Source organism: Choloepus didactylus, chromosome 8, assembly GCF_015220235.1.
Source record: "Choloepus didactylus isolate mChoDid1 chromosome 8, mChoDid1.pri, whole genome shotgun sequence".
In the NCBI taxonomy this organism is placed as follows: Eukaryota; Metazoa; Chordata; class Mammalia; order Pilosa; family Megalonychidae; genus Choloepus; species Choloepus didactylus.
Genome location: NC_051314.1, coordinates 88,731,699 through 88,753,234, shown reverse-complemented (window position 1 = coordinate 88,753,234; position 21,536 = coordinate 88,731,699). Strand labels below are relative to the sequence as shown.

Sequence of the window (21,536 nt, the reverse complement as noted above, 5' to 3'; positions counted from 1 at the left end):
ACTGAGCATGGCTTTTGATTGGCAAATTTAGATCACTGAATCCCAGCTTTGAACTGCTGTTTTAGCCCACCTTGGACAGGGATGGCCATGGCCATCATTTCAACCCCACCCCTTAAAGGTGTGAAGGCAGTGGAGATTTAAAGACGCAATTCCTCCTCAGGACTGTGGGGAACAGTTTGCTAAAGGGTGTCATCTGCTGGGCAGGCCAGGAAAGCATAGATTCAGGGAGCCGTCAAAAAGGCTTTGGGCATCTTTCCTAACCCTCTCCCCGAGGTTCTTTGGAGCTGGTCTGCACCCCATTTGTGGGTCTCTAGCCCTATTTTGGCTGGGAAATACTGACTTGGAAAAGTCCTTTCAGGGTAACCCTGCCCTCCAGGTGAAAGTGGCTAGAGAGAATGAAAGGAGTGAGGAAAAAAAAAAAAAAAAAAAAAAAAAGCTTTAGAGGCAAAACAACAGATCAAGATCCCTGGAGATCTCTAAGCCAACAGTTCAGGTAAACTCACTGCCCTCCCCTCTATGTGGGACATGACTCCCAGGGGTGTAAATCTCCCTGGCAACGTGGGACATGACTCCTGGGGATGAGCCAGGCCCTGGCATCATGGGATTAAGAATGCCTTCCTGACCAAAAGGGGGAAGAGAAATGAAACAAAATAAAGTTTCAGTGGCTGAGAGATTTCAAATGGAGTCAAAAGGTCATTCTGGAGGTTATTCTTATGCATTATATAGATATTCCTTTTTAGTTTTTAGTGTATTAGAATAGCTAGTAGATTGTTGAACTGCAATCCAGTATCCTTGATTCTTGAAGACGATCATATAACTATATAGCTTAAAGGGGTGACTGTGTGGTTGCGAAAACCTTGTGGCCCACACTCCCTTTATCCAATGTATGGATAGATGAGTAGAAAGAAGGGGGACAAAAAATAAATGAATAATGGGGGGGAGTTGAGATGTTTTGGGTGTTCTTTTTTACTTTCATTTTTATTTATTGGAGTAATGAAAGTGTTCAAAAAATTGATTGTGATGAATGCACAACTATATGATACTGTGAACAACTGGTTGTACACTTTGTATGATTTTATGCTATGTGAATATATCTCAATAAAATTGCATTAAAAATTTCTGGAGGAGGAACAGAGGAGAGGAAGCTTTCTCCTGAGGGTGACACAATTGCATAAATAGTGTAATCTTTAAAATTGTACCACCATTCAGGACAAGAATCAGATGAAGAAGAGCTGAAAAAAATCTGATCAGTTGTACACAGGCTATTCTAAAGGTCTAAAAAAAGTTGAACCAAGTGTCAAAGAACAGCCTTAATGCAAAACAATCAGCAATAAACCCCTAGGCAAGACAGAGAAACTGACATTCAGAGTAAATTCATCAAGATAACCAGATGCCTAGACATCAATAAAATGTTACAAGCCATACTAAGAAACAGGAAGATATGCCCAAGTCAAAGGAACAAATTAAAACCTCAGAGGAGACACAGAATTTAGAATAACTAGTCAAAGATATGCAAGCAAATCTTCGAAATCAATTCAAGGAGATGAAAGAAAATATGGCTAAAGAGATGAAGATATTAAGAAGACACTGAGTGAGCATAAAGGAGAATTTTAAAGTATAAAAAGAAATAATGGAAATTATGGGAATGAAAGACACAAAAGAAGATATTAAAAATACACTAAACAATGTAAAACTTAACTCCTAAGGATGAGCCTGGCCTTTACATCATAGGATTCCAAGCCCCAACCAACAGTGTTCCTAAAAACTAAAAAATATCTTGAGCTCCATCTTGCTTCTGCTTCTAATCAGACTGTGTATGCAATTTCTCACCCAGTTTGTTTCTTCCAGATTAAAAGCCTTTCATAACAAACTTCTCCTCTCCAGAGTCTCTGCTGCTGTCCCCCAAGCTCAGCCAGCTACCCTCAATAGCATAGGCAGAGACGTCTATGCTTCCACAAATAGGGCCTACAACCCCACTGACAGCTTGAAGCAATTCCAGAAAATGGACCATCAGCCCAAATTCCCTTAAGATTAAGGGGAGTTAGAAGTCTCTGAGAGGGAAATGAGATAGGGTTAGAATTAGGGCAGTGGCTTGGTTGAGCAAAGGACAAATTTCCAGAAGCAGTCAGGCTGCAAGAAGAAAGATGTCCCTGTGCAAACAGTAATAAACAGTGCCTGGAGGCCAAACGACCCCCACCTGAGTGAGTCATCTATGGAGAAGGGTGGAACCATCTGGCCCACCCAAATGCACTATCTACCACCGGGCACCATACTGGAGAGAAGGGAGGGTAGGAGAAAGAGCCCTGAACAAGCAAGGGGGAGGGGAAGTAAGTAAAGCTAACATATAAAAGCAAATTGCCCCACATTGTTGGGGCTTCTTGCCTATGATCTTTCTTTTCTTACAAGAGTGCCCACATGTTTTCTCACATGTGTACCTAGTAAATTTTCTACCTGTTTACTCATATATATACGTATATATATGCACACACTAGTGGCATACAGCAGCAGATTTGAACAGGCAGAAGAAAGAATCAGCAAACTATAAGGACAAGCAAAATCTTACAGATAAAAGAACAGATAGAAAAAAGAATGGGAAAAAAAATTGAGCAAGGTCTCAGGGATTTGAATGACAGCATGACATGCACAAACACATGTCATAGGTGTCCCTGAAGGAGGAAAGGGAAAAGGGACAAAAAGAATATTTGAGGAAATAATGGTGACAAATTTCCCAACTCTTATGAAAGACATAAGTATACATGTCCAGGAACCATAACATACTCCAAACAGAATAAATCCTAATAGACCTCCTCTGAGATATATAGTAATCAGAATGTGAAATGCCACCAAAATAGAGAATCCTGAAAGTGTACAGAGAAAAGTGATTAGTCACATATAAAGGAACCGCAATAAGACTGTCGATTTCTCATCAGAAATCATGGAGGTGAGAAGGCAGTAGTATGATACAGTTAAGGTACTGAAAGACAAAAACTGCCTGCCAGCCACGAATTCTTTATCCAGCAAAACTGTCCAAAAATGAGGGAGAGTTTAAAATATTCACAGATAAAGAGAAACTGAAGGAGTTCATCAAGAAGAGCCCTGCCCTACAAAAAATTCTAAAAGGAGTTCTGCAGGCTTAAAGGAAAAGACAGGAGAGAGAAGTTTGGAGGAGAGTGTAGAGATGAAGATTATCAGTAAGGATAACTAAAAGGGTAAAAAGAGAGCCAAAAAAAGATGTGACATATAAAAACCAAAGGTTGAAGTAAGTACTGCCTTTACAGTAATAACATTGAATGGTAATGGATTAAACTCCCCAATAAAAAAATGTAGATTGGCAAAATGGCTTAAAAAAAAAAGCATGATACATCTATATGCTTTCTGCATGAGACTCATAAGATCCAAAGACACAAATAGGTTGAAAGTGAAATATTGGGAAAAGGTACTACATGCAAATGGTAACCAAGAAAGAGCTGAGGTAGCTATACTAATATCATAAAAAAATAGATTTTAAATGCAAAAATGTTGTGAGATAAAGAAGGGCACTATATGTTTGTAAAAGGAGTAATTCAGCAATAAGAAATATCATAAATATTTATACCCCTAATCAAGGTGCCCCAAAGGACGAGGCAAATACCGACAAAACTAAAGGGAGTAATAGACATCTCTACAATAATAGCAGGAGATTTCAACATACCATTCTCTTCAATTGATAGAACATCTATACATAGGATCAGTAAGGAAACAGAGACCTTAACAATATGATAAATGAACTAGACTTAACAGACATACAGAACACTGTACCCAAAAACAGCAGGATATACATTCTTCTCAAGTGCTCATGGATCATTCTCGAGGATAGACCACATATTGGGTCACAAAACAAGTCTCAATAAATTTAAAAAGATTAAAATTATACAAAGCGTTTTCTCCAACCGTAATGGAATGAAGCTGGAAATCATTAACAGGTAGAGAACTGGAAAATTCACAAATATATGGAAGTTAAGCAACATACTCTTAAAGAACCAGTGGGTTGAAGAAGAAATTACAAGAGAGATCAGTAAATATCTTGAGATGAATGAAAACAAGAACACAACATATCAAAACTATGGGATGCAGCAAAGTCAGTGCTGAGAGGGAAATTTATATCCCTAAATACTTACATTAAAAAAGAAGAAAGCTAAAATCAAAGACCTAACTGCACATCTTGAGGACTAGAAAAAGAACAACAAACTAATCCCAAAGCAAGCAGGACAGAAATAACAAAGATTAGAGCATAAATAAATTGAGAATTAAAAAAACAATAGACTCAACAAAACCAAATTTGGTTCTTTGAGAAGATCAATAAAATTGACAAACCCTTAGCTAGACTGACAAAGAAAAAAAGAGAGAAGATGCAAATAAAATCAGTAGCGGGAGAGGAACATTACTACTGACCCCACAGAAATAAAAAAGATAAGAGGATACTATGAACAACTGTATGCCAACAAATTAGACAACTTCGATGAAATGGACAAATTTCTAGAAACACACTAACAACCTACACTGACTCTAGAACTGGAAGACCTCAACAGACCAATTACAAGTAGAGATTGAATCAATCAAAAACCTCCCAAAAAAGAAAAGCCCAGGACTAGACAGCTTCACTGGTGAATTCTACCAGTTGTTCTAAGAAGAATTACCAATCCTGCTCAAACTCTTCCAAAAAATTGAAGAGGAGGGAACACTACCTAACTCATTCTATGAGGTCATACTAATACCAAAGCCAGATAAAGATACTGTAGGAAAAGAAAATTACAGACCAATTTCTCTAATGAATATAAATGTAAAAATCCTCAACAAAATACTTGCAAATCAAATCCAACAGCACATTAAAAGAATTATACACCATGACCAAGTGGGTTTTATCCCAGGTATGCAAGGCAGTTCAACACAAGGAAACCAATTAATGTAATGCACCACATTAACAAATCAAAGCAGAAAAACCACCTTAACTTCTCGGTTGGTGCAGAAAAAGCATTTGACAAAATCCACCACCCTTTGTTAATAAAAATACTTCGAAAGATAGGAATAGAAGGAAGCTTCCTCAACATGATAAAGGGCATATATGAAAACCAACAGCTAACATTGTATCCAATGGTAAAAGACTGGAAGTGTTCCCTTTAAATCTGGAACAAAACAAGGATGCCCGCTGTCACCACTGTTATTCAACATTGTGCTAGAAGTTCTAGCTAGAGCTAAAAGTTTCTTAGACTTTACACCCAAAGCATAAGCAATGAAAGAAAAAAAATCAATTCATGGGAATTAAAAAATTAAAACTTTAAAAATTAAAAACTTTTGGGCATCGAAGGACTTTGTCAAGAAAGTGAAAAGACAACCTTTTCAATGAGAGAAATTATTTGGAAGCCACATATTCAGTAAGGGTTTAATATCCAGAATATGTAAAGAAATCCTACAACTCACCAATAAAAAGACAAATGATACAATTAAAAAATGGGCAAAAGACTTGAATAGACAATTCTCCAAAGAGGAAAAACAAATAGCTAAAAAGCACATGAAAAGGTGTTGAACATAATTAGCTATTAGGGAAATGCAAATCAAAACCACAATGAGCTCTCCTGGTGTTCACCAGATCCTCTCTTGGGTGTTCTCTTCTAAGATAAAAAAAAAAAAAAGAAGAAGGAACAACGGTCGTGCCAAAAAAGTCCACGGCCACATACAGCCTATTTGCTGCACAAACTGCACCCACTGCATGCCCAAGGATGAGTCCATTAAGAAATTCATCATTCAAAACATAGTGGAGGACACAGACGTCAGGGACATTTCCGAAGCAAGCATCTTCGACACCTAACGTGCTTCCTAATCTGTATGTGAAACTACATTACTGCATGAGTTGTGCCGTTCACAGCAAGGCAGTCAGAAATCCATCTCCTGAGGCCCAGAAGGACAAGACACTCCCTACTTAATTTAGACCTGTGGGTGCTGCCCCGCAACCTCAGCCAAAGCCCATGTAATGAGCTGAGTCCGTAAAGACTGAAGACAAACTAGTCTCTGGGAAAAAAAAATGATAAAATGGAAATTAAACTTACAAAAAAAAAAAAAAAAAAAACCAAAAAACTACAAGGTATTTCACACCTACTAGAATGACCACTATTAAAAACAGAAAACTACAAGTGTAGGAGAGGATGTGGAGAAATTGGAACACTCATTTATTGCTGGTGGGAATGTAAAATGGTGCATCTGCTGTGGAAGACAGTTTGGCAGTTCCTCAGAAGCTAAATATAGAATTGCATATCATCTGGCAATCCCTCTAGTAGGTGTATACTCAGAAGAACTGAAAGCAGGTACTTGAGCAGACACTTGCACACTGATGGTCACAGTGGCATTATTCACAATTGTCAATAGATGGAAGCAACCCAAGTGTCCATCAACTGATGGAATGGATAAAGAAAATGTGGTATATACTTATCCAGCTGTAAAAAAGGAATGAAGTCCTGATGGATACAAAAATATGGATGAACCTTGAGGACATTATGTTGAATGAAATGAGCCAGACACAAGAGGACAAATATTGCGTGATCTCACTGTTATGAACTACTTATAATAAGCAAGCTTATAGAGTTAGTATGTAGAATATAAGTTACCAGGAAATAGACTGGGGTTAGAGGTTAGGTAAGTTGATGTTTAACTTGTACAGAATTTCTATTTAGGCTGATGGTGAAGGTTTGGAAATGGATGATGTGATGGTAGCATATTATTGTGAGTGTAATCATCAGTGGCACTGAACTATATAGGTGAATGTGGTTAAAAGAGGAAACTTAAGGATGTATACATTATTAGAATAAAAATTGGAAGATGAAACACAGGGTGTACAGCACAGTTAACCCTACTGTAGATGATGGAGTATAGTTTATAGTACAAGGATAAGAATGTTCTTTCATGGGTTATAACAATGTATGGTATTAATACAAGTGGTAATAATAGAGTGGTATATGGGGAAAAATACACCTAATGTAAATAATGAATGATAGGTAGACCTATTTTAATAATCTTCCATCAATTGTAACAAAGGTAACTACTGTTAAAGTAGTTATAAGAAGAAAAGTGCTATCATCAATAATAACAAATGTTCCACACCAATGCAGAGTTTTGGTGGTGGGGTGGTATACAGGAGTACTGTATTTTCTGCATGATTGTTTTATAAACTCACAACTTCTCTAACAAAACAAAAACAATAAAGAGGGCCTTAGAAAGGCCATTTGGTTGTGCCTACAGAATCAAGGACTAATGGAAAACAAAGAACAAAGCACAGGTCAATATGTAGTTTCCAATAATTTTTTTGTCTTTAATATCAATTGACATTTTTAAAAATACAGAGGTGTTTGACACAGAATAGCACCATTGTGTAGGACACACACAGTTCCTGCGCCCGGCTGAAGGGGGAAGGTCTTCTTGCCGGGGCCGGGGGGCAGTCACTCAGGGGGCATTTGACTCACACCAGTTAGTTTCCTGCCTCTGCCTTGACCCAAAGGTCTTACAGGAAGACAATAAATAAATAGAACACCGAGATTTTATTTTGCAGTCTGCCCAGTTCAGGTCTCTTAGAAAGAGAGGAAATAAAAGTCCGAAACTTGAAAGGATGGGATGAATGGACTTCAGGTCAGGTCAGCCATTCAGTGCAGAGTCCTAGAGTGACTGGGATTGGAAAGTACTTGGGTCCTTTGGGTTTGGAATGGATCGTGTTGTTTCTGGGTTTTGGGTTTTACAAGAAGCAGGCAGGCCCTATGTCCACACCAAATTCCTGATCAGGCCCTCCTATGTCCATGGGTGCGATGTCAATGATGGGGAGGCGAGAGGTCTTCTGTGACTGGTACACAAAGACTGTCTTGCCCCACTTACCGGTGTGTTTCTAGGGGAGAAAGAGAGGAGATGCTGTTCAGTAGATGCCTTATAATCCAGTGCCAGCTGCCCAGGACCCCAAGACTGAGCAACCTGACAAGCGTCCTTAGACCACAAAGTGCAAACCCCATTTGGGGAGCTCTCTAGTCCCTCCTCCTAGCTTGCGGGGCCATTTCTACCTCAACTCCTATCCTCAGCAGTAGGGTCCTCCTCCACCCTTCCCTTCCTCCTTCTCTACTCCCCACAGGGAGCCCACCTCTCTCTGACCCACTCTTCCCTTTATCTCTTAGGTATTTTCATATGCATTACATGAATACTTCCAGAAGAGTCACTGAACATGCTGGGTAGAATCTGATTTCCCCTAACCCAAGTGAGTGGAGAAGACAGAACGATTGTGTGCCTCTCTCTCACCTGTCACTCTGCTTGTCATCTGTACATAACCCCCTCAAACACATACCTCTGATTATCCCATCAGTACAGGACTATGATGCTTTCTGTGGACCGTCTGCCCTGCTCCAGCCTGACCCCCAGACCCCCCTGCATCTCATCTCTCTGGTGGCTCCAGCCAGTCCGACTCACCGTGCAGCCATCCTTCAGGACGTTATATGTGAACCTGCTGTTGCCCTCAGCCCGGATCTCGACATCGTTGGAACCCTGGATGAGTAGGGCCTTCTTGAGGTTGCCAGCTGCTTCATCCATGTAGGCAATGCTGTTTTTGCAGTGGTAGGTGATGTTCTGGGAGCCCTCGGAGGACAGCAGGCGTAAGAAGGTCATCTGGATGTTGGCAGTGTTGGGAGCCAGGTTGTCATCTCCATAGCTGAACTGTTAGGGCACAGAGTAGTAGCATGAGGCCTGGGAGCCTGGCATTCAATGGGAGTAGGGGGCCCTAGAAGCTGCCAATTGTCCAGTGTCTCTGCAGGGGAGTGCTGGGGAGCAGGTAACTGGGCCGATGTTTTTGCTTCCAGGAGTGGAGCAAACCTCTGAGGACCTTCCCCACCTCTAAATGGGGGGAAAAATTCTGCTTCTCTTTTTCCTTCCTCTTATGCCCAAAGGAAAACTGGTGAGAATGTGCAGGTGCTGAAAGCTTCCAGGGGGAAAGGAAGATAAAGATTTTTCAGGAGCCATCGGGGACCCAGAACAATCAGGTACTCACATGGAAGCCACCGTTGATGGTTTCTCCAAACCAGATATGTTTCCTCTCCTTGCTCTTGTTGCTCCACCAGTTCTTCTTGGGAACGTTCGCTGGGTTGGGGTACACGCAGGTCTGGCCCGTCTCCATGTTGCAGAAAACTTTCATGGCATCCAAGGTGCAGCCCTGGTTGGGGTCAATCCAGTAGTCTCCTGCGGGGCGAGGAGGGCACACCCCATGTGGGTTCAGTCAGACACGGACGAGAGGGACAGGCCTGACTGGGAGGGACATAAAGGGCTACAGGGAAACCGAGGGGAGGGGAGTGGGATGTGTGTCCCAAAGGATGGGGAGACAGGAACACAGGGACTTGGACACTAGGAAGGGCAGAGTCTTTTGAGTTCTGCAGAGGGTACAAACAAAAAGGGCAGAACAGTGCCTGCCTGGTGGAGCCCTACCCCGGAATTTTCTTCTGCCATGTTCCCCTGTGTCTGCTGTGAAATGGGGGAGCAACCACCTGCCAGAGCCCTGTGGGTGTGCTCTGCCCTGAGCTAAGGGCTGAATTCCCACCCTCCAGGGCAGGGGGTCCTGCCCCCCAGGCTCACCGCTCTTCCACTCAGGGTGGCAGAGTTTCAGGTCCCGGCAGGTGCGAGCAGGGTTCTTGCGGGAGCCCTCGGGGCTGCGGATGCTCTCGATCTGGTTGTTGAGGGACTTGAGTGTGGCATCCACCTCCACGTCGTGCTGTCTCAGGTTGCCAGCTGCCTCGTCAGCCCGCATGTACTGCAGGGGGTCGGGGCCCTTCTCTCTCGGGCCGAGGCCAGCAAAGGCCGACACGTCGATGCCAGGGCCAGGGGGGCCTGGAGGGCCAGGGAGTCCGGGGCTTCCAGGAGGACCCTGTGGCAGGAAACAGAGAGGTCAGCCAGGAACAGTGGGGAGGGGCCCCTCCTGTGTCCATCCACCCCCTGCTAGAATGTGCTAGAATGTCTTCTTCCCAGTCCCATGGCAGGAAGGGGCAGGAGGACATTCTAGCGGGCACCGGGTGATCAGGACCAAGAAAATCCTAGCACTCTCTATTTTTAACATTAGCCCCTCTCCTCCGTTTCCCAGCAGCCATCGTGAACCGCTTGAACCTAGGGAGGTCTCGGCACAGGGGATGCCGTCACCCGCAGCTGTAGGCTGATGCCCCTAGAGAGGCCCTGAGTACCAGCGAATTCAATCCTCCCTCAGGACACTTACAGCAGGGCCGGTTTCGCCTGAACGTCCACGGGGACCAGGAGGTCCAATAGGGCCAGGGATTCCATTAGCGCCATCTTTACCAGACGGACCCACAGGGCCAGGCGGACCCTGCAGGAGAGAGGAGAAGTGGTGAGAAATGACGGGCCGCCACAGGGAAGGCTGGGGTGTCTGTCCTGATAGCTCTGGCCACTCTGCTGCCAGTTCTTCATATTTCTCAGTCATAGAACCCCAAACTGGTTTCTATTTGGCCAAGAACCAGGAGGACAGCTTTGTGGTATGGCTATTCTCCTACCCTCCTAAGCTCCTCCGTAAAACCCTCCTATCAAGGGGGTTATCTCACGGCACTGTGACCCCAGGTGCTTTTCTAGTCAACGTCACACCAAGCCAGTCCTGCCCCAGCTGTGGGCTGAGGACCCCTGAGCCCACAGATTGTCCAGAAGCAGCGGCATTTCCCCCCACCCGGCTCAACACCTGGACAGCACCCTGGCCCCGTCCCCTGGCGAGGGGCTCACTCCATCTCCCAGCTCCATCTGACTTACTCTAGGGCCAGAAGGACCAGCGGGACCAGAAGCACCTTGATCTCCAGAAGGACCCTGTGTAGAAGGAAGAGGCAAAGGTCAGAGGTCAGCACATTCAGGGCATCCAGGCCTTGGATGTGTGTGTGTGTCCTACAAGGTGGGGGAGCAGGTACATGCCCCACCCCCATTCCCTTCTCCTTCCTCCTCCCTCCAATCCTGAGAAAGTTCTGGAAATTTCTTGGGATGATCCCAAGATGTCTTAGCATGAGAAACTCAAGTGGGCTCTGAGCAAGTGGCAGGTCTTGGGGAGCTAAGCCCAGACAGCAGCACTTACAGGAGGGCCGGGCAGACCCTGCAGGCCAGTGAAGCCACGGTGTCCCTTCAGTCCCCTCTCTCCAGGCTCTCCAGCTTCTCCTTTGTCACCTCGGGGGCCTTGAGGGCCCTAAGAACAAGACAGACAGGGTGGGTCAGGTCAGGGCCAGGGCAGGAGTCCTCTGCTGGTCCCACTCACACTCAGGAGTCCCAGGAACCACCCTCCAAGCCCACCTCTGCTGGGGACTCAAACCCCAGCATAGGCGGCTCAGACACTCACAGCGATTCCTCGGGCTCCAGCCGGTCCTGCGGGTCCCATGGGGCCTTGTGCACCCTGTCAGGGGAGAGTGGGAGCCGTGTCAGAGAGAAGCCAGGACACAGCACGGCCCCCTCTGCATCTGCCCTTGCGCTTGGCCTGCCTCCAGGGCCAGGGTGGGAGGTCTGCTCACACAGCCGCCCTCCTCCGCCACAAGCTTTTACTGGATTAAGGATACTCACGGTTTCTCCTCGGTCTCCCTGCTTGCCAGTTGGGCCGGCGGGACCAGCAGAGCCAGGGGCTCCAGGGGCTCCAGGAGCACCGAGGGGACCAGCCTCACCACGCTCACCCTGTCAGGAGGGAGGTCTTAGGATCAGAGAATGCCCCAGAAGAGCCAAGAAGTCCTTCCAGGCTGTGGGATAACATGCCTGGCTGACCCGGGGAATAATGCCCTCCCTATCCCACTGCATAAAGAGACGCCTGGGTACTCACCTTGACTCCAGCTGCACCGTCTCTGCCAGGAGGGCCGTCAGCACCAGGGCTTCCCTGGGTAAAGGGAAACAAGAAAGCAATTAGAGCTGCTCTCTGCCCACTCTCCAACTCTACTCCCCGTCCTGCCCTCAGAAGCCCCAGGCTTGTTCTCTAATGTCCAACCAAGGCTTTGGAGCCAAAGCTTTCTTCCTGAGCATCCCTCAGCCTTCTCCCTCGGCACCCAGCTCTGAGTACTCTGCACCCTTCTCTCTCCCATCACAACCCTCCCATTGCACCTCCCAGCTCTTGGGCCTGTCAGCTAATCCCATCATCCCCTCCTCCAGGGCGCCAGGACTCGGCCTGGGGCTCCTCTCTCTAGTTGGGGCCTCCCAGGGCTGGTCCCCACCACTCACCTCTCGCCCAGGTTCCCCTGAGGGACCAGTCAGGCCAGGAGGTCCCACAGGGCCAGGCGGACCACGGTCACCAGACGAACCAGGAGCTCCCTGCTTGCCAGGCTCGCCCTGGAGAGACAGGGGAAAGGGCGATGAGCACACACTCTAAGTTTCTCTGCCCAGGGCCCAGTGGACCCTTTAGGGGAAACAGCTGATGAGGGAACAGTTCCGAGGGTGCTGGGCGGGTGGAAGCCTCAGGGGGTGGCATTGGTTCTGCGGAAGCCAGGGCACCACACCGCGAGCACTGAGTGACGAGCCTTCGGCCTGAGCCTGGCTGTGCCCAACTCAGAGGAGAAAAGGGGCACCCCTCACTCACCGATGGGCCAGGCAAGCCGGGGAATCCTCTCTCACCACGCTGCCCCGGCAGACCAACGATGCCCCTCTGACCAGCCAGACCCTGGGGACCTGGAGGACCATCGGGACCCTGAAGAGAGGGGAGGAAGGAGATGAGAACTGACCCTGGGCAGCCCCTCAGCCAAGCCCAGCCTGGCCGCCCGACTCCCACAAGGATCAGTGCCCTGCCTGCCCTCCCAGCACAGTTCTCTCTGTGCTTCTCCCCGTCCCCAGCCCCTCCACAGCTGCCGCTCCCTCCATGCTCTGTGCGCCGAAATCTCTGAACCCCTGGCGATGGGGACCTTGGCCCTGGGCAGGCACGGGCCTGGTGGGGGACTTACAGAGGGACCATCGTCTCCAGGCTCTCCCTTCTCGCCAGGGGCTCCAGCAGGACCTTGGAGGCCAGGGTCACCAGCTCGGCCAGGGGGGCCGCTGTCTCCTCGAGCGCCTTTGGGACCATCTTTTCCAGAAGGACCAGGAGGACCAGGGGGTCCGGGGTTACCCTGGAAATAGCATATGCAGGAAGTGAGAACGCTTCTCTCCCTTCCCCACCCAGGCTGGCTTGGTCAGGGCCTCAGCGGGCACTGGATGCCAGCGCCACTGAGCAGTCTTCTCCTCTGGGGCTTCCTGCCTCCTCCCACCAAGGGCGACAGGACCCCACCCTGGCCCACCACTCTGATCTCTCTCACTGCGAGAACCCCAGCCGGCCAGGTGGCTTGTCCACCCCCTGCCCTCTTTGTTGTTGTTTTTCTATCTACTTAGAATTCTCCTGCCTCTTCCCTTCCACCACCATCCCACCATTCCACAGGGGTCATCGCAGACCCCGCTCCCTCTGACAGCCCCCAGCCTCTGCTCGCCCACAGCACCCACTCCCTCTGCACTCAGTGTTGGTGGGAGCTGAGTAACTGTTCACGATCTGTCCTCCCGCCACTGCAAACTCCATAAGAGAGAGATCTGTGACTTATGGGCTTCCCTATAAAGGGCAGGGCCAGGGGCACAGAACATGCTCAAGAAGTGTGTGTCCATGGTGAAGGCTATTGGGCTGGCCCCGCCTGCCCACTGAGCCAGAAGTCAGGGTCCAAGCCCAAGCCCACCGGGCAGGCTGCCAGTGACCAACGCCAGCTCCACCCCCTGCTGTCCACCGGCGATCATCTTCTGTGGTCAGCCAGCTCCTCCTCCCAGGAGTGGGAATGGGCAAAAAGAGGCAGAGGCCGACCTGGGCCCCTGTTGGGGTGGCGGAGCCACACCATTCGGCCCTGGCTTGTGCCTCCTATGTCAGGGGCAAGGTAGGGACAAGCCCGGATGGTCACTTACATTGGAGCCTGGGGGTCCGACGCGGCCAGCAGCTCCAGGGAATCCGGTGGCTCCCTGTGTGAGGAAAGGAGAACCCCTAAATACCTCCAGCCCTCAGGATCAAACATGGGGGGTCTCAGAGGCTGGTGGGGAGAGGGGTGTGGGGTTGCAAAGCAGCAATGGGACTTAGAATGGGAGAAAGAGCCCCACTAGGCCTGGCCATTAGAATCAGCGAGTGCTGCTTCTCTGCGCCCACCCTTCATTCCTGCAGAGGGCAGCTAGCAGCTTCAGGGAGCTGAGTGAGGGTCAGTGCCCAGGGCAGGGGCCTTCCAGGAACACCGTGCCCCGCAGCAAGAGGCTGCCTCTTTCCCGTCCAACTGTGGGATAGGCTTAGGCTGGAAGTACGAGCAGGACTGGGGAAGGCAGGAGGTAGATGAATCACATGAAACTACTGCTGGAGCCCCTGGGGCCAGGCCTTCTTCCAGAGGCTCCAGCAGGGGGTGGCATGTGAGGGAAGCACCCCCCCCCCCAAACTCTCCACCCCACCTGGGTGAGGATGGGAACAGGGGCCCACTCACCGGGGGGCCTTGAGCACCTCGGGCTCCTTTAGGACCAGTCACTCCAGTGGGACCCTGGTGGGGGGAGAGGGAGAAGGTGAGGCCTGGAGAGGGCGGCTGGCTCTGAGCCCCAACCACTGACCCCTAAGGGTTAGGTTTTCAAAGACACAGCTTTCTCGGCACTAAATCCCAGCCCAGGGAAGCTATCACAGGTGGCCTGGCCAATAGGAGACTCATTCTAGAAGATCTCAGGGAAGAGGCAGCCCGGCATCCTCTGGAGCCAGTCCCAGTGTCTCACCTCCCAGGACACCCTTCTCTCATCCCACCCCTCCCTCTCCGGGAGATATCTGCTTTGTCCTGAGCCACCCTCAGTGAGACAAAGATCCCCAACACCGCCCAAGCACAACTACACACCCCACACCCAAGACAACGCAAGCTCCTTCCACCAACCATAAGCCAAGATTTAACCACCTGAATCTTTATCTCTGAACATAATTCCTCTCCCTGCAGCCTCTCCCTTCTGGGGAGGCACCAGAATCTGCTGGGTCAAAGGCCCTAAACTCAGGAGGGTGCCCCCCAGTGCAGTCTGCTGAGCCTCTCCTCCCGCCCAGTGGGAACAGTTCCCGCGGGAGCTCCAGGTTACCCACCTGGGGCCCGGGTGCTCCCGAGGGGCCCTGAGGACCGGGGGCACCAGCATCGCCTTTCTGGCCAGCCTCTCCTTGCTCGCCCTTGGCACCAGGCTGGCCATCAGCACCCTGTTCCGGGAAGAGGAGTGGGTGAGTGAGGAGCAAGACAGACACCTGAGGGTCTTCCCAAACGGCCAGAGACTCTGTGAGCATGAGTGCATGTGTGCACTGGTCCACCGGGGCCGGAGAACTGGGCCATAGATGGGTTCATTGCATCAGTATGAAGGTGAGAAAGGAGAGGAGGGGACAGTTGGGTCCCCCTTCCTTAAATTACATCCCTTGCCGCCCAAAGGCCAGGAGGTGCCCTTGGGCACCAGGTGCAGAGCTGGCCAGAGTAGCGATGGGAGGGAGTGAGGGCTGACAAAGATACTCACGGGAGGACCAGCGAATCCAGCGGGGCCGGGAGGTCCGGTCTCTCCACGTTCACCCTGTGACAGAAGGGGCCCAGGGAGAGGTCAGGCCCCACTGCCCTCTGAGAGCCCAGAGAGGAGGGGACTGGTCACCTTGCCCTGCCCAGCCTCGTGTAGAGGAACCTCCAAGAGAAGGCCTCTCTCCAAAAGTAGCACGCAGGAGGCCTCTGCTACACAAAGGCACCGGGTCTGAAAGCCTCTCTTTGGTCAGAGGACTGAGTGACCCGAAGTCCCCCCACCCAGGCCGCATCACGGGGGGTGACGTGCCTTCTTCCTTCCTTTCCCACCCCAGACCCAGAGTGCAGGGCAGGAGCCCGTACTGGGCAGCCTGTATGGCCAGGCCGAGAGCAGCGCCGGGGGGCTGGGGCAGAGACTCACCGGGGCGCCACGAGCACCAGCAGTTCCCGCCGGGCCAGGAGGGCCAACTTCTCCCTAAAGGGAAGGCAAGGGCCGTGGGTGAAGGAAGTGGGGGGTCAGGGTGGGGGCCCTTCAGGAGCAAAGTGTGTCCAGGAAGCCCTGACAGTGGGAAGGGCTGCTCAGGGTCCCGGCCCCCCCAGAGCCTACTTTCTCCTTGCTGCCTCAGCCCACACCCGCACCCTCTCCAAGGCCTTTGCTGAATGCACTTGACCCCCAGTCCCACTGCTCCTCCTACAGGGCTCGCAGCCAGTGACTTCCACATCTATGAGGACGCCCACCCTCCCGGGTCCTTGCAGCCCCCAGTGGGCAGGAGTGTCGCAGCTGATGAGTGTGAAGAAATGCAGACTTTAGCAAGAGAGGAGAAGGAGGCTTGATGGAGGAGGTGAGGCAGAGAGAGGAAAGCGGGGCCACAACTCACCTTCTCACCATTAGCACCAGCTGGGCCAGGGGGGCCGATGGGACCCGTCAGACCCTGGGGAGGGAGAAGACAGAGATGAGGGGGGCAGGGACAATCAGGCCAGGGGCTTGGGGCACAGCCTGGCCCTTGGTGCACCCTCCCATGGCCCCCAGAACTTCCCACTCATGCTTCGGGAGGCTCCTGCCATTGCCTAGTCACGCACTCACGCGCTGCCCTGCACCATCCCCTCCCTCCCCTGAGTGCTGCTGTGGACACTCACAGGGTCCCCACATCTGCCCCTTCCCAATCCCCAAGGTCCCTGAGGCCATATTCACTTACTCTTCCACCGTCCTTCCCGGGGGCTCCCTCAGGGCCTTTCTCACCAACGTCACCCTGGGGGATAGAGAAGAGGGGCCGCCTCAGGGGAGCACTCCAGAACCCCCTTTGCCAGCTCAGTCCTGCCCTGGCTTGGGCTCCAGGGAGAGCTCAGATCCCGGATGAGAGGGGTTTGCTGTGGTCTCAGGGTGGGTGGTTAGTAATATGAGCGATAGGGATGGAAGGGTGGGGAGAGGATGACACTAAAGGCAGACAGACGCTTCGGGGAAGGGTGTCCGGGTTGCTCAAGAAGGGGTGACTGGGCACCTCCCCCCCAGGGACCGTGGGGCAGGAGTGTGAAGGGCAGGACTGCGGAGAGAGCCCGGCGCTTACCCTGTCTCCCTTGGGCCCGGCGATGCCAGCTGCTCCCCTCTCACCGGGCATCCCCTGCAGACCTGGGGGGCCCTGAGCTCCAGGGGGGCCGCCTGGTCCAGATGCGCCCTGGGGTGGGAGGTGAGAAGGAGTCTGTGGTGAGGAGCAATTCCCCCGACACAGCAGGGCACAGAGGACGGGCAGCCAGGGACCACAGCGCTCTTTCCTGCCTTCCTCTCTGCCCGGACCTCCTTTCTGTCCCCATCTGCCGCTCCACCCTCCTTCTATTTCTCACTCCTGAGCCCCCTCCCCTTCCTCTTCCTCCCTCATGGGGCTTCCCAGGACTGCCCAGAAGAGCCAGTGGGACTAGGATTCGCTTACCTTGGGGCCGTCAGTGCCGGGAGTGCCAGGGAGGCCTCGGGGACCCTGGAGTCCCTGGGATCCAGGAGAGCCACGTTCACCTGGGAAACCTCGCTCACCCTGTGGCAGAGACACCAAAGGAGCAATCAGGCAAGACCGATGGGCAAGACCAGACCCAGGGAGAAGCAGGGAGGCGGGGAGGGCAGGGGTGGTGTGGGGGCCCTGGCTGCACTGCACAGGGAAAGGCAGGCTCAAGGAGAGCACCCACAAATGGCAGGCCAGACACTCACCCTGGGACCCACGAGGCCAGGGGCTCCAGCTTCACCAGGAACACCCTGAGGAACGAGGAAGGACATGTGAGAGAGCCCAAAGTCACAGAACCAGGAGGCTTTTACGTCCCTGGACTCATGGCTGAGCCTCCCTTGCATGGGACTGAGCTCAGACTGTGTCCTCTGCGGAGAGCTGGGATGCAGGTCCAGGCATTTCCAGAGCCTCTCAGGGCTCCTCGTGCCCTCCTGCCCCTGTCTCCTGGGTATCAGAAGGGGATCTTCTCATTTAAACTTGTGCGGGTTGAAAGAGCCCCACACTCACCTGATCACCTGGCTTTCCACCTTCACCTGGGGGACCAGGAGGGCCAGGAAGTCCCTAGAAGCCAAAGCCACATGTGTTAGCCAAGGAGTGAGTTTGCTGTCCCAGCCCTCCAGGGAGGCATGGCAGAGGGCAGACCCAAAGCAGGCAGCAGCAATGAGAGCCAGGGGCGCAGAAAGCCTCGATCCCCGCTCCCCTCCAAGAGGGGTGGACCCTCTGCCCACGGTGCCTGCTGCTACCCCAGAAAGGGGGGTGTGGAAAGGGACTGAAGAATGAGCCCGCTCTGACCACTCACCTGGAACCCAGATGGCCCAGGAGCACCCTGTTCGCCTCGTTCACCAGCAGGTCCCTGCAGAGGAAAAAGGAAAAGGTGAGCTGAGCCAGCACTCCAGAGCCCCTGAGAGCCACAGCTGGAAGGGCCTGGAAGGGTGGTCAGCTGGGAGAGCAGGACACATGCCTGCCCTCCCCAATAAAAGGTGCACAGGGGTGCAGCCTCCCTGTTCTCCCAGCAATGACCCACCTCCCTGACGGCCAGGGTGGGCCCACACTGCCTGCTGGGACACCTGCCTCGGCTCAGGGTGGGTCTGGTGTCCTGGATCTGCCCAGATCCACAACTGCCAGCTCCATTGCCGGATGGGCCTGAATGCCCCTGCCTCTACCCTACCAAGGCCCTGCCCCAGGAGAGGCTGAGCAGGCACTCACAGAGGGTCCGGGTGGTCCCGCAGCTCCTGTCTCACCATCTTTGCCAGGAAGACCCTGCAGAGAAGTGAAAAGGGTGATGTAAAGACTTACACTCATCTTCAGTTCTTTGGTGCCCCCAGGACTGGGCAGATGCACTTTTGGGCCCCAGATTTCCAGACTGCCTCGATCCCTATAATGAACTCCGTACCCACTCCTTTCCTTCCCTCCCCTCCCTAACTCTTCCTTTTCTCTCAGTCTTTCTCAGCAGGGAAACATTTTCCCATCTCCCTGGGCTGCTGAGTCAAAGCAACCAGAGATCTCCCTGCATGGAATCCCAAAGAGCCCAGCCCAGTCTGGGGCTCAGTCACAGAAATCAGTCCTCGTTAACTGGGGCTCCCTGGGCCATGGCCATCAGGAGGCCTCTCTCCTGTCCCCTTGCAGTTGTCCAGCCAACACCAAGCCACAGGCCTTGGTGAGGGCTACTTACTCTCAGACCAGGAGCACCAGGCAGTCCCTTCTCACCAGCTTTGCCAGGTTCACCCTGGAGAAAAGAGAATGCAGGAGAGTGTTGGTGGGGTGAGGGGTTGGGGGGCAGAGCAGGCTGGGGAGACTGGGGTGTGGACAGCAAAGGATAAAGCAAAGTATCAGCCCCTTATCTTATGTTCAGAGGCATGAACTGGCAGCCGGACCACCGGGCACTGCCCCATGGGACAAAGCTGTGGCTGAGATGTCCCGAGACGCTAAGAAGACCTGGGTTTCCCCAGATTGCATGCTTTCCTGCAGGATCTGGAGCCCAGAGCTGCTCATGGCCCTGGAGTGCCCACTCTTCCCGGTACCCCAGTTAACTTGGGAGCCAGCCCTTCCCCCAAATGGGCAAATAGGTAGGTAGCACCATGTGAAAGGAAATGGAAGGACAGGCTGTTACTCACATTGGCACCTTTGGGACCAGGGAAACCCATGACACCAGGCTGCCCTCGAGCCCCCTGAGGACCAGGAGGACCAGGGCGGCCATCTTCACCAGGGGCTCCCTGCAAAAGAGGACACCATCCTCAGAACACAGACACCCTGGCCACGTTCACCCATCCAGCACTTACCAAGTGCCTCTGTGCAGGCACAGCACCAGGCAACGGACAGGGCTGTGACCAGGAGCCCACACCACATACAGAACCCCACCAGACACAAAGCACTGCTCAGCTTGGAAGCTCAGCCCTTGAAAGTCCACGTCCAAGCTTTGTCTTTCCCCAGTGAAATACCCCAAGAGTGTAAAAGGGTGGCATTTTCAGAGCTCACAGCCACTGCACAGGCCACATCCGGCCCAGCGTCAAGCATCCTTCCTCCTCAGCAATTCTCAAAATTCACAGGACTCCAGGCTGCCCCTTCCCCAACTCCTGCCTCCCTTCCCACCCACCTCCCCAAGGATACTTCCCCCGATGACCTCAGGATGAAGGACTTACAGAAGGACCGACTTTGCCTTGAGGACCAGCATCACCAGGGCGACCAGTGAGACCCTTTGTTTAGGAGAGAGAAGAAGATAGGGGTCAGGGGCAGACCCCAGGACCTTCCAATTTGGGCAGCACAGGGAAGGGCAGGGAAGAGCATGAGGGGTCTGCTCAGGGTCTGAAGCCGAGAGCAAAAGCAGATGCTCTGCTTACCCGGGCTCCAGGAAGGCCAGGTTCTCCAGGACGGCCAGGGTCACCGTTGGCACCCTTGGGGCCAGGAAGGCCACTGGACCCTCGCTCTCCAGGGGCTCCCTATACAGGAGGAGACTGGATTCAGTGGGAGGCCATTTGACCAGGGACATGAGAGGGACCCAGCCCCTCTTTCCCCACTCACCTTGGGACCTGCCAAACCATCTTGACCTGGGAAACCACGGTTGCCAGGAGCACCCTAGACAGAAGGAGAGAGACAGAGGCAGGGAATTAGAACGGCCCCTAATCCAGCCGTGGGTGGAGGAGAGCACCCAGCCAGGGTCCAGGGTACTCTTCCCACCAACCCACCAACCACAGTTTTGTAGACCAGCAGCTCCGCCCCGCAAGATTTCCAGGTATTAACTTTTTGAATCTGTCCCACTTTTCTGGTAGGGAGCTCAAGCTGCTCCATGTCATTATGGGGGTGAGGAGTACAAAAAAGGGGAAGGAATCCCTATCCCCATGATGGGTAGATGGGAAGAAGAGGAGTATGATATCCAGACAGGGCACAGGTCTTGGCCAAGAACACAGAGCAACAAGGACTCAACCTTCATCTTGAGGCCACACCCCATTGAAACTGGGGACTCCTGGTCCACTTACTCTTTCTCCAGGGGGACCGATAGGCCCAGCACCGCCAGGCTCCCCACGAGCACCTCTTTTGCCTTCTTCACCAGCAGGGCCAGGGGCTCCCTGGGGACCAGCAGGACCCTGAGGACCAATACAAAGGAGGAACAGGGTGAGTGCTGGCCCCAAGGCAAGCACTGGCCTGGGTGTGAAGGAAATGGCCTTGGCAGGTGTTTCAGGGCTGGGGGCTTGGGGAAGAGGGACCACAAAGATCAGTCATGGAAAGCGGAAGTGGCCCAGTGAGAAGGGAGAGTGTGAAGTCCGAGCCATTCCAACTGGTCAAGCCAAAGCAGGGAGCTAACACTGCATCAGGGTCTGCAGGCACTACCCAAGGGCACGTCCAGATTGGGACGGGCTTGAGAGGAGGAGAGCAGGGGGGCTGGGGATGTGGCTCTGGGCCTGTGGGGCTGCGGCAGGGAAAGACAAGGGCTCATGGGCAGATACTTACGGTTTCTCCCTTGGGGCCTTGTTCACCTTTGAAGCCAGCGATGCCAGGTTCACCCTTAAGAAAAGAGAGAGGCAGGTTCTCACACTGGGTTCTCTCCGCGGAC

General features: G+C 52.0%; 1 protein-coding gene, 1 long non-coding RNA gene and 1 pseudogene across 4 annotated transcripts in view; 2 read left to right on the top strand and 1 right to left on the bottom strand.

The window, feature by feature from the left end:
• The first annotated feature begins 5,602 nt into the window (after window positions 1–5,602).
• LOC119542830 lies at window positions 5,603–6,103 on the top strand (annotated as a pseudogene).
• A 1,653-nt stretch (window positions 6,104–7,756) lies between these two features.
• COL2A1 (collagen type II alpha 1 chain) overlaps window positions 7,757–21,536 on the bottom strand; it is a 30,365-nt gene continuing 16,585 nt past the window's right edge. For both annotated transcript variants that reach the window (XM_037845354.1, XM_037845355.1), the window contains 33 exons: window positions 21,434–21,487; window positions 20,962–21,069; window positions 20,507–20,560; window positions 20,326–20,424; window positions 20,128–20,181; window positions 19,603–19,701; window positions 19,161–19,214; window positions 18,695–18,748; window positions 18,288–18,341; window positions 17,996–18,049; window positions 17,695–17,739; window positions 17,426–17,524; window positions 17,066–17,173; window positions 16,697–16,750; window positions 16,379–16,432; window positions 15,922–15,975; window positions 15,508–15,561; window positions 15,095–15,202; window positions 14,469–14,522; window positions 13,912–13,965; window positions 12,939–13,100; window positions 12,581–12,688; window positions 12,226–12,333; window positions 11,834–11,887; window positions 11,584–11,691; window positions 11,366–11,419; window positions 11,108–11,215; window positions 10,795–10,848; window positions 10,256–10,363; window positions 9,625–9,913; window positions 9,047–9,234; window positions 8,473–8,715; window positions 7,757–7,903 (listed from right to left, as the gene is read on the bottom strand). In XM_037845354.1, coding sequence (XP_037701282.1) covers window positions 7,757–7,903; window positions 8,473–8,715; window positions 9,047–9,234; window positions 9,625–9,913; window positions 10,256–10,363; window positions 10,795–10,848; window positions 11,108–11,215; window positions 11,366–11,419; window positions 11,584–11,691; window positions 11,834–11,887; window positions 12,226–12,333; window positions 12,581–12,688; window positions 12,939–13,100; window positions 13,912–13,965; window positions 14,469–14,522; window positions 15,095–15,202; window positions 15,508–15,561; window positions 15,922–15,975; window positions 16,379–16,432; window positions 16,697–16,750; window positions 17,066–17,173; window positions 17,426–17,524; window positions 17,695–17,739; window positions 17,996–18,049; window positions 18,288–18,341; window positions 18,695–18,748; window positions 19,161–19,214; window positions 19,603–19,701; window positions 20,128–20,181; window positions 20,326–20,424; window positions 20,507–20,560; window positions 20,962–21,069; window positions 21,434–21,487 — 3,099 coding nt within the window. The remainder of the gene's footprint in view (window positions 7,904–8,472; window positions 8,716–9,046; window positions 9,235–9,624; window positions 9,914–10,255; window positions 10,364–10,794; window positions 10,849–11,107; window positions 11,216–11,365; window positions 11,420–11,583; window positions 11,692–11,833; window positions 11,888–12,225; window positions 12,334–12,580; window positions 12,689–12,938; window positions 13,101–13,911; window positions 13,966–14,468; window positions 14,523–15,094; window positions 15,203–15,507; window positions 15,562–15,921; window positions 15,976–16,378; window positions 16,433–16,696; window positions 16,751–17,065; window positions 17,174–17,425; window positions 17,525–17,694; window positions 17,740–17,995; window positions 18,050–18,287; window positions 18,342–18,694; window positions 18,749–19,160; window positions 19,215–19,602; window positions 19,702–20,127; window positions 20,182–20,325; window positions 20,425–20,506; window positions 20,561–20,961; window positions 21,070–21,433; window positions 21,488–21,536) is intronic.
• LOC119541417 lies at window positions 8,224–11,705 on the top strand. Of its 2 annotated transcripts, XR_005218250.1 has the most exons (5): window positions 8,224–8,263; window positions 8,369–9,038; window positions 10,127–10,384; window positions 10,800–10,942; window positions 11,613–11,705. It is a non-coding gene; the product is annotated as an uncharacterized LOC119541417 (long non-coding RNA). The 2 variants fall into 2 exon arrangements; XR_005218249.1 differs by lacking the exon at window positions 11,613–11,705 and having other exon boundaries at window positions 10,800–11,066.